At 41.1% G+C, this 14,933-nt stretch overlaps 1 protein-coding gene across 2 annotated transcripts in view; it reads right to left on the bottom strand.

Annotated features, from left to right (window-relative positions):
• Positions 1-934: 934 nt before the first annotated feature.
• The window catches only part of Rho1 (ras-like GTP-binding protein Rho1), a 55,338-nt gene continuing 41,339 nt past the window's right edge, over positions 935-14,933 (bottom strand). For both annotated transcript variants that reach the window (XM_065231920.1, XM_065231921.1), the window contains exons 3-5: positions 1,539-1,688; positions 1,389-1,469; positions 935-1,325 (exon numbers count right to left, since the gene is read on the bottom strand). In XM_065231920.1, coding sequence (XP_065087992.1) covers positions 1,134-1,325; positions 1,389-1,469; positions 1,539-1,688 — 423 coding nt within the window. In that variant the 3' untranslated portion in view covers positions 935-1,133. The remainder of the gene's footprint in view (positions 1,326-1,388; positions 1,470-1,538; positions 1,689-14,933) is intronic.

The raw sequence follows: 14,933 nt of genomic DNA, 5'->3' as shown, positions 1-14,933 counted from the left end.
TTCCAGCAGTTTTCGTTATTTCAGTCTCGAGATACAAATATTGTAAGCCGTAAATTACCTTAAAAACATAAAATTAACTTGAAGCACCTCAAAATCATCACCGATTTTGCTGAAAATTTGCACAAAAGTTCAAATTAACATGACGAACAGTAATCACGGTTGACCCGTTACATTCCGAACATTTCGTTTAAAATGAACAGGTCTAATGCACATAAAGCGATGCAACGCACAATTTGACGACAAGTGTTTCTCATAAGTTTGTTAGTACTTTATTTCGCCACCGATTCGTCTTTGTGTGTATTTGTTTAAAAATCTAGCCTTTTATTTAGACTGTTATCTCCAACTCTCTGCTTCTTCTTATTCTTCTTCTGCTGCTGCTTCTCTTTTCATTCCGATAATCTTTGCTTCATATATTCTAAAGTATAATAATAGGAGTTTTTACCATTATTAATTAGTAATAAAAACACATCTAATAGATGCCCGCGCGACAAGTAGTAAAAAAGAATGGAGAGAAAAAAAAACCGGTAGTTTGCTTCGCCCTGCCGAAAAAATGCTATACGTTTGCCTTTCTGGTTCCGTGTTTCCTTATTTTGATCCGATTCGAATACTTCGCGATACTAAAATTTACTGCTGTTGATGCGAATGATTGGTTAAGATTACGCTAACAATTTCCGTTTGCTCCCGCGCGTGTTTCGCACACTTTTCCACAAGACAAATTGAAATAAAAAAATGTCAGCATATATGTGCTTGGCTGCTGTCGTCTGGGTCGTATCATCCCTTTCACCTCGCATATCTGAGGATGTGTATGTTGCATTATGGATTTTTTTTTTTGCATATTGTTTACGGTAGAGATAGATTTGTTTTTTTCGTGTTCGTAGCTGGTATTCCAATCTGGCATTTTACATATCCTGCACAACTGCTTTCCTATCCTATGTTTCTATCAAAACAGATCCAGCATTTTCCTAACATGCTTTCCTTTCCTTATAGATTTTTCTTCATCTCCTGTTCTTAGCCGATCGACGACGACCACCATATTTATTAAACTTTTATCATTTTTTGTTTTCTTCTTTTTTCTTGTTGCTGTGTATTTGTGTTTGCATCTCACGAAGGAAAAAAATGTTACCATTGCTCTCTTAGAGCAACACACATTTACTCTTCTTCTTCTTTTTGACCTGTAACGCGGCCCTGGTGGCAGTTTCGAACACCTCGCGTACGCCCTCTTTCGACTTGGCCGAACACTCCAGATAAGCGAAAGCGTTAATTTTCTCAGCCATTGCACGTCCTTCCTGTGGCTTCACTGGCTCCTGTTTCATTTTGGCCAATTCCTGCAAGAAGAGAAAGTTAGGTAGAGGAAACGCAAGGAATCTTTATTCTAGCGAAGATCTTACCTTTATAGTGTGAGGATCGTTTCTGAGATCTTTCTTGTTACCAACTAGGATTATGGGTACGTTTGGACAAAAATGTTTGACCTATCAAAAATAAAACCGAAAAAATAGGTATCAATAAAGGAATTAGGTTTATGAGAAAAGGAAACTAACCTCAGGCGTCCATTTCTCTGGAATATTTTCCAGCGAGTCTGGCGAATCGACCGAGAAGCACATCAGTATGACGTCGGTGTCTGGATAGCTCAAAGGCCTGAGCCTGTCGTAGTCTTCCTGCCCGGCAGTATCCCATAGCGCTAGCTCAACCTAGATATCAGAACAAGAAAACGAAAGTGTTATTCACCATGATAGTCTAATGAAGGGAATCAATAATTATGGAGACATCCATAATTTGGCTGTGCTTGGGTATTAAATCATAGTCCGTAATTGAGACGTGGAAATTCTAATAACAAACAACTATGATATGACCAATGCATATGTGGTGAAATGGAGTTTATGTTATACAAGAAAAAAAACTAATGGACCAAACAATATTAAGTTACATTGTTAGGCTGTCTGTTCAATTATGTTTTCCTCGATTTAGTTTATCATGTTTAAACATGAACAAATCTAAGTTCCAGCGAGTTCAATTTGCATGGAGATACAGGAATAACAAACCCCGGGTAGCTGCACACATACAGAGATGACTGTGAGAATCAGTTCTGTACAACTCGCAAGCTCAAATCATCACTATCAAGTTGTATCGACAACGCATCCGTTCGGTTTGGTCATCGCTGAGTCATACCCTATGTATTTTGAACCGGATAGACCCAGCAGTAGAAACAGTGTCGCGTGATGCATAGGATGCTTTACGTCTACGTCAATTCATCTACCTATTACAATCAGGGGGTATATAAAGTCCTAAAGCGCTCAAGGACTTCATTTACCTTCCGACGATAATACCTAGATACACGAATTGACGAAGATGTCATTTAACTTAAGCATTAGCTAACTATGAATGTGGTTCGAAAAGGAAGAGTGTAGGAATTCTTTGAAGTGAAGGGGAGGAAGAGTTCTCTTACTCGCCCTAATTTAATTATAAAACTGCAGGTATTAAAACCTACCATAAAATTTATTAAGTCCTTAGGGTTTCAGCTAAATTTAACTCTTCAACCCTCCAAAACAAAATAGATTTTCAGAATTTTGAAAAACTATAGAGCTAGGGGAAATGTTGGCTTCGGCAATAACTTAACCTATTCTTGTCAGGGGGTAAACAAAATCCTAGAGCACAATAATAAAATTGAGCTCTCAAGGACGTTGTTTACCTTCTGACGATAATAGGTTAAGTTATTGCCGAAGCCAACATTTCCCCTATATGATTGTCAACATAAGAAGAATTTTTCACAGAAATTTGATGTGAATGCCAAATTAGTTTTAAGGAGATTTGGAGTGCTCCTAGCGATCGGATCTGGAATGTTTTGGGAATACCACCTCCGTCACGGTGAAGCGGACGAAGAAGAGGTAGAAAAATCAGGGCCAGTCCGATGGTGCGAGTGGACGTGACGGTGAACGTAAGTGACATCGATGATTTCGGCGACGCCGTCAACAACGAGGATTCTGCCGGCTCTAGTGCGGTAGAAATGCAGCTTCCCGGACTGGTGGTAATGAAGGTGCCACTCAACACCCTCATTGGCAATTTCATATCGCTGGGCGTCGCAGCTGAGTACAAGCTCAGTAGGATCGGCAGCAAGGTCATGCTAGGTACAAAAGCGGAGGATGATGTGGCCGTGAAACACCTGAAAGATTCCAAGGCGGAATTTTTCACGCATGACATCCCCGGTGAGAAGCCCTTAAATCAGGGGCCTACCAAACTTCGACCCCAAGATTATCGAAGCCGAAATCAAGGACCGGTACAAGCTGGTCCCAATCGCTGTATTCCGGATGACGAGAAGAGACGAAAACTTGAAGACGTACCCGGATTACCTTTTCCTGGTGCACTTCCAGAAAGGGACGGTGCAAATCATCTGTTCAATCTACTCCATCATCGTACGGTGGGAGTCATACCGTGACGTAACGCTGTGCCTCAACTTTGGACACGGTACCCGCAACTGTAACATCAAGCCCTGCGGATGGAACCGTGGTGCTAAAATGCGCCAACTGTGGTGGTGCGCATTAGACTGATGCAAAATTTGAAATTTTCGCTCCACAGTATTCAAACGGTTTCAAATCGGGTCCTGATTAGCCTCCGAAAGTTTAAACTCATTTGATAAGAAACTGACTTGGCACAAACCATTTGAAGTTTATATGGAAATCACTATGGGAAAACAAATTTTTTTGTTCATTGTCATCTAGCCTTTTTACATATTGTACTGTTAAAAAATTCTATAGCTATTCTTATGGGAATTTTTATCAGCTACAACTTCACAGAAAATCGTTTTTCAACCAAACGTCAAATTAAATAGTTATTAATTGTTTAAGAGATTGATAATCTTATGGCACGATTAAGCAACTGTATTGTGGGCAACACTGTATTCTGCAGTGTGACATAGTAGCCATGATTTTCGTCCTCTATTCTACGCGCCATAAACACCAATGTTGCCTGCTGAACAGTTGATTGAGCATAATCATAAGACATCAGTGACTTGAATCATTAATAATTTTAATTCCTTACATTTGATCGAAAAGTGGTCTTGAACAAAGTTGTAGTTGAGAAAATTTTCAACAAGCTCAGCTATCATTTTCTAAAGTAGAGTGAACTGGTAAATTTTGAGATAGATATGAACCAAAATTATGGTTTCTCCATAGTAAATCCCATATGAACTTCAAATGGTTTGTGCCAAGTCAGTTTCTCACTAAATGAGTTTAAATGTTTGGAGGCTAATCAGGGCCCAATTTGGAACCATTTGAGCACTGTGGAGCGAAAATTTCAAATTTTGCATCAGTCTAGTGCGCATCAAGGTTCCGACAGACAGTGCCCAAACTCGAGGACTTCAAACGCATCCGAAAGCAAGCGGCAATCAACAATCAATCAGGACAAAACCCCGACATTAGGACGGAGGATTTCCCGCGTCTTCGTGTTCCTCAGCAAAGGCAAGAGAAATTGCGTGTGCATCCCGCCTCCCTTCAAGAAACGGCAGGATCTTCTGCTGGACGAAGCTCTCCATCCCCCTGGATTCTGGAGACAACCAACAGCGCAAAACAACAACCCCGATCTGTTTTCAGCGGATGAACTGATGGAAATCTTCGTCAACATGACATGACCGGTGCTCTTCGTAAGTGCCGCAATAAGCCCGAGCAAATCCAAGTCCTCGGTAAGTTCAGTATGGCGTCTAAGCCGCTAACTATTGTCACCTAGAATGCTTGCTCTGTAAGAGCAAAAAACATTGAGCTTGCCGACTTCCTCCGCAAGCACAGCATCGACGTGGGCCTTCTAACCGAGACCCACCTCAAGTCCGGCGACAAAATCTGGCTGCCTGACCACATTATCCGGCTTGATCGCACCAGCTCCAGGGCGGGAGGGGGAGGTGGTGTTGCGGTCATCGTCAAGAAAGGAATTAAGTTCTACACCCTGCTTCACATCCGCACTTCTATCATCGAGGCTTTTAGTGTGGAGGTCGAATCACCAACTGGAAATGTCCGGTTCATCGCTGTTTACTGTGTGCCGCCAACAACGGATTAGTAAGCAAATTCAAGAACCACCTGACCGCTATCACTCGTTCTAGTTTCCGATTCATCGTTGGGGGTGACCTGAATGCCCGTCATGAAGCTTGGCGGAACTACCAGTGGAACCGGAACGAATCCAAGCCGGAGGTGCACAACGATCTCAGTTCCGACCACCAACCGGTGGTGGTTGAAATCGGCATCAACGTGGCTCCAGTTCCAAGGTAAAGACCACCACCACGTCAACTGGGTGAAGTTTGGACGTGTGGTTGACAGAGGCATCGACGAAGATCCGCCGCTTGACACCGTAGATGACATCGACCGGGCGTTGGAAGGACTCCAACAGGCCATATACGTGGCTGACGAAGCATGTGTTCGACAAGTTCCTGTGCGGGGTAAGTTTGTTGCTATTGATTCCCACACCCAATTACTGATTCGGTTGAGAAATGTTCGTAGACGCCAGTTTCAGAGGACTGGAGATCTGGACATAAAACGTGAAATGGCCAATCTGAACAGGCAGATTGCTTCCAGAATGAACTCACTCCGAAATGAAAGTTTGTTGTGCAGAATCTGGATGATCGCACTAGACCATTCTGGAAGGTAGCCAAGGTCCTGAAAAATGACCCCAAACCCGTTCCACCTCACCTCGGGATTGTATCTTATACTTCGGCCATGCTTTACGCTGTGCCATGATCTAGTTGTTGCACTTCAAAGGATTCAGGAAGATGATTTTGAAGTTACCTCTCTAGTGCAGTACTACCGAGGAACATAGAATTTCGAATGTTGAAACTATAGAACAAAAATCGTTGCAATCCTCAATTGCAACAATTAATTCCCTTTATATTCAGAAAAGATTTAGTTTTAAGTTCGACATCGTCGCTAAAACATTACCGCCCATCTGTTGAGTACACTGTGGTGGGCACTACACTGAACAGATGGCAGTAGTGTGTAAACGTCAAACGCAAGGGAATTGACATTGCGCGCCACAGGTGGCGGTACTACCAACTACGATACTTTTAAATTGTCCGTTAAATCCGTTGTTCTATGAGAAGCTAAATAGTTCGCGCAAAGGCTACGTGCCGCAAGCCGATATGTGCAAAGACTTGGACGGTAACCTTCTCACGAACGGTGATGCAACACGAAGGTGGCACGGCAACATACCTTGGAGCACGCGCTGAAGACGACAGGCTACCGGCCCCTGATCTTCAAGAAGTTGAGGAGGAGATCGGTCGGCTGAAGAACAACAAAGCAACTGGTGTAGATCAACTACCAAGTGAGCTATTAAAATACGGTGATGAAGCACTGGCCAGAGCGCTGCACTGGGTAATTGCCAAGATTTGGGAGGAGGAGATATTACCGGAGGAGTGGATGGAAGGTGTCGTATGCTCAATATACAAAAAGGGCGATAAGTCGGATTGCTGCAACAACCGCGCGACCACACTGCTGAGCGCCGCCTACAAGGTACTCTCCCAAATTCTATGCCGCCGCCTGTCACCATTTACAAGAGAGTTCGTGGGGCAAAACCAGGCGGAATTCATGGGTGCCCGCGCTACCACCGACCACATCTTCGCAATTCTTCTGCAGAAATGCCGCGAATACAACGTGCCCACACATCATTTGTTCATCGATTTCAAATCCGCATACGACACAATCGATCGAGATCAGCTATGGCAAATTATGCAGGAGTGCGGATTTCCGGATAAACTGACGCGATTGGTCAAGGCAACGATGGATCGAGTGATGTGCGTTGATCGTGTTTCGGGGACACTCTCGAGTCCCTTTGAATCTCGAAGGGGGTTACGGCAAGGTGATGGACTTTCGTGTCTGCTATTCAACATCGCGTTAGAAGGTGTGATCAGAAGAGCAGGGATAGACGCGAGTGACACGATCTTCAGGAAGTCCATTCAGGTTCTTGGCTTCGCCGATGACATCGACATCATGGCACGGAACTTTGAAACGATGGCGAAGGCTGAAACTAGGCGGATTGGACTTGCCATCAACGCATCAAAGACAAAATACATGAAAGGAAGAGGTTCTAGGGAAGACAATGTTAGCCTACCACCCCGAGTTCAGATTGACGGTGACGAAATCGAGGTGGTCGATGAGCTGGTGTATTTGGCCTCACTGGTGACCGCCGAAAATGATACCAGCAGAGAAATTCAAAGGCGCATTATGGCAGGGAATCGTGCCTACTTTGGACTCCGGAGAACTGTCTACAAGACGCTGATTAGACCGGTGGTCCTCTACGGCCACGAGACCTGTACTATGCTCGTGGAGGACCAACGCGCCCTTGGTGTTTTCGAACGGAAGGTGTTGCGTACCATCTACGGTGGAGTGCAGATGGATAGCATAAATGTGAATTATTTTCATGCAAATCTGAGAAGGTCTAGTCAAAAATTCAGTTTATTTTTGCTACACGCTTGGCAAAGAACTCTCGATGAACATTTCAAATGGTCCTATCTGCTTTGATCGATTCTCTTCATCGACTTTCTCTTTTCATAACCACTGCTATGCAAACAGATTTCGCGCTAATTCTACCACATCGTTTGATAAAGGGGGTTCTTATCTAGCGTCCAAAACGTCAAATACAACAGGGAAAGGTTTTGCAACTGAGCTATTGACGAAAGAGAAAGTCGATGAAGAGAATCGATTAAAGCAGATAGGACCATTTGAAATGTTCATCGAGAACTATTCAAATGTCATGCAAATGTTAGGGAGAAAGTAGGGTTAACTACCCCATTTCCGGCCTATTAAGCACAACCCGCACTTAGTCTTTCTTAATCTAGCGCAGCTTAGCGCCAAACGGAATGTTATTATTGCTGATGGCTTCCAAATTTATTTACCTTTTCGTACGTACCGTAAGATTTGATAAAGAGAAACCAATTGTTGAGATATTGTCAAAAGTCTAACACTGCTTCTTGACGCCAAACTCGGCCTACGGATTCTAAACTCGGCCTAACGCATTGAAACGCCATTGAAACGCCAATGAATTCACTTCGGCCTATCGGATGAAGATAAAAATGGCTTCGGTCGGAGCGCTTCTTTTGTTTTTGGGAATAATGGGTGCAAACCTTCATATCACGCGTTCTCATTGACTTCGTTCGGTGGCTTATTAACTAAAGTATCGTACCAAACGCATAATTGACTTGTTAACTCTGTAATCATGGATTTATTTGAAGTTTTCTGCTCGATAGGCCCAAAATGGGCGATTAGGTCGAAGTAGTTCTCTACCCTACAAGTGTTCCCATTAAATTTTAGTGGTACAGTAAAATTTACTTTTACCATGTCTGCTCAGAAGACCATAGGAAAGTCAAATATGAAACAATTTGTCTGTCTTAGAAAGTCCTGATCCACGTGTTATTATTGATTATTCGTAAGTTAAAAGCAAACGTAAGCCTTATAACTTCTACCCTTATACGTATAGATGTCCCACGTTCCATCATAGAATTTCATAGAACAAGGGGCCGAAAGTCGTATAACGGCATACAGTTAGATAATATCTTAAGAACGAAGAGCCATCACGTCATTCTTAAAATTCTCAGAAATGTATTAGAATGATGATGCATTGTTCCGCATCGATAAGGCAACTGCAAGCAAGTACTGGATAAGTAAAGACTGTTTACATCACCGACACTTCTAGCAAGTGTATGACTCGTCTCTACGCTCACATCCTAACGAACTTTGAAAGCTGAATAGGGTAGAGAACTACTTCGGCCTAATCGCCCATTTTGGGCCTATCGATAAGAAAACTTCAAATAAATCCATGATTTCAGAGTTAACAAGTCAATTATGCGTTTAGTACGATACTTTAGTTAATAAGCTTCCGAACGAAGTCAATGAGAACGCGTGATATGAAGGTTTGCACCCATGATTCCCAAAAACAAAAGAAGCCCTCCGACCGATTAAATTTTTATCTTCATCCGATAGGCCGAAGTGAATTCGTTGGTGTTTCAATGGCGTTGCAATGCGTTAGACCGAGTTTAGAATCCGTACGCCGAGTTTGGCGTCAAGAAGCAGTGTTAGACTTTTGACAATATCTCAACGATTGGTTTCTCTTTATCAAATCTTACGGTACGTACGGAAAGGTAAATACATTTGGAAGCCATCAGTAATAATAACATTCCGTTTGGTGCTAAACTGCACTAGATTAATCAAGACTAAGTGCGGGTTGTGCTTAATAGGCCGGAAATGGGGTAGTTAACCCTAGTACCTTATTATTAAAAAAAAATAGGCTTGATCATGCTGAAAATTAAATTTATTCCGCTGTATGCACTGCTTGCATAGTTGGCGATGGTATGTTTGTCGGACATTATAAGTCTGTTAGATTCTGAACAGGAAATGGACCATTGCGTACGACCGAACCCGCATTCGATCGGAAGAATAATGAATAAACGATAATTTGCCGATGGTCAATCAATAATCCTTCTAGTACGATTGACGGTACGATATTAACAGCAAGCGCATACTTGTTGCCTACATTGAAAAAATCAATTTGCGTCCGCGAAAAGGGAAAATGGATAGGGGAAACAAAAAAATAATAAACAGCACGCAAATAGGTCAAGGTCAAAATGAAACAATCCAATAATTTTAATTGTTGCGAATGTTGTTAAATCTAAATGAAGATAATACGAATCAACTGCAACTTTACGTCTAGCCTCAACATTATATGTTTTAGAACATACGTTTTTGAATTTAGAGTTTTAGTTACGATAGCCTATTGCAGCCTTAGAATGAATGTGAGGTTAGCACAACATTGATAAATCTAACCCGGAAATATCCTCAACCGAATCGGAGATTCAACTCACCGGCTCCGGCTTGGTATACTGCACCTTTACTGACTTAACTATCCAAAGACCCTAAACGGGTTACTTTTTATAGTTTCTGACAGACCTGTGCAGGCATTCAAATCATCTAAACATTATATTGGAATGTAATAATGCATACACAAAAATTATCACTCAATATTTCAAACCCATCATCATTTGGATGGAATCCATCACTACGTCTAATAGGCTTAAATCTAAAACCGATATAATCAAATCAATACAAACGCATTAACCATTTCTCACGCGCAACCGTAATGTTATGGGGGGATCGATGAGTAATGTGATGAGAAAAAGAGCAGATCTTTGCACAATCACTTTCAAAGCTAAATCCGTGCACTCACAAACATATAGGTAGGCGTAGGTAGCTATGGACATATGCGCAAACCATCCCGCACCTGTCAGCAGATGCTTGACCTGATCCGGTCTCGCGCCACAGACGATGTCTGACATCACCACAGCATCTCGCAGCGTCGGTAATCACCACCGCTGTGTGCAAGAGAGAAGAGGGACAAAGATGTACTCGATGTTGCTTATACAACTCCACACTTACGTCGAGAAGGCTAAAGTTGCCGAAACGATTGAAAACAAAACAAAAAACCCATGCGGATGTCTGCTTAGATGTGGGACATTTGTCGAGCACATTGAGCAAAGGTGTAATAATTTCCCACTTATCAGTGTTATGAACTTTTCCCAGATCTATTTTTTCTTCTTTTGCTCTTCTAACCACCAACCCATTCGACCCGCTCTCACATCGCTAAATGCAAAACGATCACGAAAAAGTAAACAAACGTGACAGAAAGAGCTATATTTTTCGCTAAACATATGGGGGCAACAGTAATATGTGCTTTCCCCAGAATCAAAAGGAATGCTATATGGCAAAATCAACAACAACCAGACCACAGCGCTTCTAGTGGCGTCGTCCAAACTTGCCCATACTGTATGGCACGGTGTGGTGGCTGGTCTCGTGTCAAGGGCAAATTTCGAGCACCGAACAGAGATCGCCCTATCCCTTGATGGGTGCAGTACAGGCGCGCCCCAGTGGCATTTCAAGAGCACCCGCTCGAAACATGAACCGTACGAAACCGACGAATGTGTCGAGTGATTCAATTAGAAAGGAATTTGAAAAATGCTCCTTCCTCCAACAGCAAAGCAACTAACGACCGCAGCGATGCCGGACGGTGGCCCTCCGGCTGTGTGTACATCTACAAATATGGCAATAAACAACTGGAATCGAACTGCGCGCACGCCCGGCGATTAACCTAGAATATCAATCGAACATTCGATCTTGCCTGAATACTGTGTCTGCTCCGGGCAGGAGGAGATGTAAAATTTTAAGAAACGATCAGTCGGTCAAACAGACCATCACACTGTATTATCACAGAGAACAGACAACCAAGTCAAATTAATAAAGTGTGTAAGAAATTTTGAATAGACATTTGAAACTAGCAATTTTGCTCCTCACTACTATTTTTTTTTTTTTTTTCTTCTTTATTATAGAGATTTTTAGCCTGAGGCTAGTTCATCTCTTACCCTCACTACTATGCCCAGTTAAAATTGGAACGAAAACGGTTGTAGATCTACAGGAAACTGTAAAAGAGCTTAGTTTTTTATTCGAAAATAATAGTACCGCCGAAATTTGATTAATTTCCGTTGTTTTGAACTGATTTGACAGTCCATTTGGATACACGGTCAAAATAATCAACCCAAATTTCAGTTTAGTTTACTCACTAATCGTAAAAAGTGATAACTCGAGTCGCAACATTCCGCATGGCAGCGCTAGTGTTTCTAACGTATTTTAATTTGAATTAATTATATGATTTGAGTAGTAGCTATACTAAAGATCCGAGAGATGTCGCCCCTTCAGTGGTAGGAAAATCATTTTTGCAGTATGGAGAATATCAGAAAATCCACGATTTGTGACTAAATATGCTTTCACAGAAGGAAACAAATAAACGAGTGTTTACCTTATTACCATAGTAATGTACTCGTGCAATTTTCATGCATCTAAAATTGCCCATAAAGACGATAATGAATAAAAACTGAAAATTTTCATGCATTTCCAAATGGTTTCCTACCATTCCCATACATTCGAAAGTGACTGGCCCTCTGGATGTGGATGATGTCAAAGACAACAAAACATGATTAATTCTTACTCATAATTTTTCGAAAAATTTGTTTAAGCTTGGATGTCAGTTCTCTGTGGTATTATGCAGGGTGGCAAGTGAATTTCCATTTTGAAATTCCTGGTTTTCCTGGTCAATAATTTAAAAATTTCCTGGTTTTAAAAACCATGTATTTAAAAAACAATTTTTAATAAAAAAAAAAATAAAGTGAATCCTTGTACCATCATTCTTCGCGCAATGCGGAATTTCACAAACAAAAATAGGTATTAAGGTTCTTGTGAATGCCCGTGAAATCTTTATCTGATTGTTTGCTGTAAAGAAGCTAGTAGGGAGCCGCCTTACTTCGTCGTATCATGGCGCCTATTTCCGTTCTATGTGCTAAAACTATAATAGCAAAGCGTTTTCACTCATATTTTTGCAAAAACATCTTTGCTTACAAGATTAATTACGATTGACACTGAAACATTTGCGATAACCCGTAAAATGAGCGATTTTAGGGGTGTATGACAAAGAAAAGCTGAGATACGACGGACTAGCGCGGAGCCCTATCTAATGTCTGAAGTTTCTTTAAGATCTATAAGCCCCTAAATCTTGAGATTTCTGTTTTTGAAACTGTGATTTTTTTAACTTTATTATTGAGATTGCTTCTAACAATTTTACGGATTTCCAGTTTGTTTCAATTTTCCGCAAATTGTCAACGATTAAGGATCTTATTTAGCGAAATTTTGATTACAACATGATTTCAAAATCATATGATTAAAAGATTTCATAAACAACGCTGGTTTAATAACTTTTATTATTAAAAAGACTGACTGCAGTTCATAGAAACTCCCTAAAGTTCGTAGAACTTCCCTGAAGTGTTAGGGTCTTTCCTGAAGGGTTCATTGAAGTTTGTATTGCCTGAATTTCATGGGACTTCCCCGAAGTTCGAAGAACTTTCTCCAAGATCTGAGGACTTCCCTGAAGATTGAAGGACTTAACTGAATATATGAGGACCCTAAATTTAGAAGAGCTTCCTTGAAGTTCATAAGGCTTTAAATATCGAAAGGTTTTCCAAAAGTTTGTTGGTCTTTCCTTAATTTCTTGGAAATTCCCTGAAATTTGGAGAGCTCTTATGAATTTCGTAGGACTACCTGTAGTTCAATCGACTTCTCGGAAGTTCTAGGAACTTTTTTGAGCTTGGAGAACTATGTTAAGTTCAGAGGACTTCCCAAGAGTATTGAAGACTTCTCTGAAGCTCGGAAAAAAAAAATCCATATGTGTCATAGGATTATCCTTAAGTTTTAAGCAATGCCTAAATGTCTAGAAGTTACATTGAATCGGTAGAAAATTCTGTAAAATTCGTAGTTATTCCCCAAAGATTAAAGGACTTCCCTGAAGTTTATAAGACTTCTCTGAAATTTGTAGAACTTCTCTGAAGGTTCGGAGAGATTTCCTGGCCGTCGTAGGTCATCACAGTAGTTCACATGATTTTCCTGAAACTTGTAAGACTTTCCCGAATTTTGTAGAACTTGCATGAAGTTCGAAGGCCTTATCTGAAGTTTTTAGAAATAGAACTTTTTTATTGAACATGTTGAACAGGTACTTCAAAGTAGTTACTCGTCGGTACTGCTTAAGTGTGCTATCAAATAAGCACAAATCATGCATGCAATTGATTCTAGAAAAAAATAAATTGAAAATAAATACAAAATATATTTACTAAATTCTCAGGGTAAATTTTCTTCATCAATGTTTAGTTGTGTGAAACATTTAGCTTGAACAAAATGGTTAGTTTTGACCTGATTATAAAAAGAAACTTTGACATACATAAAATTTAAAACGTATTTAAATTATACAAACAAGATAATTTTCCTGGTAGACTTATAAAATCCCTGGTTTTTTCCCGGTTTTTCCTGGTGAAAATAAATTCCCGACTTTTACCGGTTTTCCTGGTTCACTTGCCACCCTGATTATGTTAGTAATCCACTAGAAACACATGACTGCAACGACGCCTGTCATCTGCGAACAAATCGAGTGAAGCCAAATTTCTCTGGTGCCAATTCGACAGTAAGTTCATCCTTTTCCTCTATGATTAAGCTTGGTACATGTCACGCCACGTTGCGGAAAATAGATAGAGTTTTCTAGATAACGTTATAGGAAAGCATGATTCACGCAAACAATTAAATTTTTTTTTTTAATTGTCCATTGCGGGAAAGTAAGAAAGGTTTTGAAGGCATTACATTTGTTGCCACCTATAGACGCATTCAATGTTACATGGTTGGAGCTTAAATATTTTAAGGATCACCAGTGCTGCTGATGTTTTCGGCAGTTTCAAGAACTGAACCGCATTGCAGGTAAGTTGACTAGAAAGGGTAAATAGAGGAAATTACCACCGACAAACCGACGTAAAACTTTTGATGAAAAATCTATAACAACCGATTCGAATGTGCAGCGATCCCATCTGTCAACACCATAGAACATATTTATCTAGATAAAAATAGCTTGTCCAGAATATACCAGATTAAAGCGGCGCCGGTGGTGTAGTGGCAAGCGTGATTACCTCTCACCCCAGCAAGCCTCCGGGATGTTCTGAGGCATAACATCTCTGATCACGCCAAAGGAAGTAAAGCCGTTGGTCCCCCCGGTTCATGAGTAGATGGGTCGATAGGTAGGGTCCAGGTGTGGGAGCTGCCTTTCTGGGGTCGGTAGCATCGGTGCTCAGCACGGAAAACACACCAAGAAAAAAAAATATACCAGACACGAACCAACTAATACATTTTACACGCGTGTTCGTGGCTTAGATGAACGCTTTTTCGCGAACATGGAGGCAGTTGTTAGCAGTGTGCATGGTTATTTCTATGATCATTCATGTCATGAATGCTCGTTTTTCGCTTGAAAATGCATTTTGTTTGGCCAAAATTGAGTGCAAGTAAACAGCTAAATAAGGTTAAAACTGAATAGCGGTAGGTTTCAGCAACTGAGCA

Source organism: Ochlerotatus camptorhynchus, unplaced genomic scaffold (assembly GCF_037179485.1).
Source record: "Ochlerotatus camptorhynchus isolate MF236.1 unplaced genomic scaffold, CSIRO-AGI_Acam_v1.1 ptg000361l, whole genome shotgun sequence".
In the NCBI taxonomy this organism is placed as follows: domain Eukaryota; kingdom Metazoa; phylum Arthropoda; class Insecta; order Diptera; family Culicidae; genus Ochlerotatus; species Ochlerotatus camptorhynchus.
This window is presented reverse-complemented; position numbering and strand designations above follow the sequence as displayed.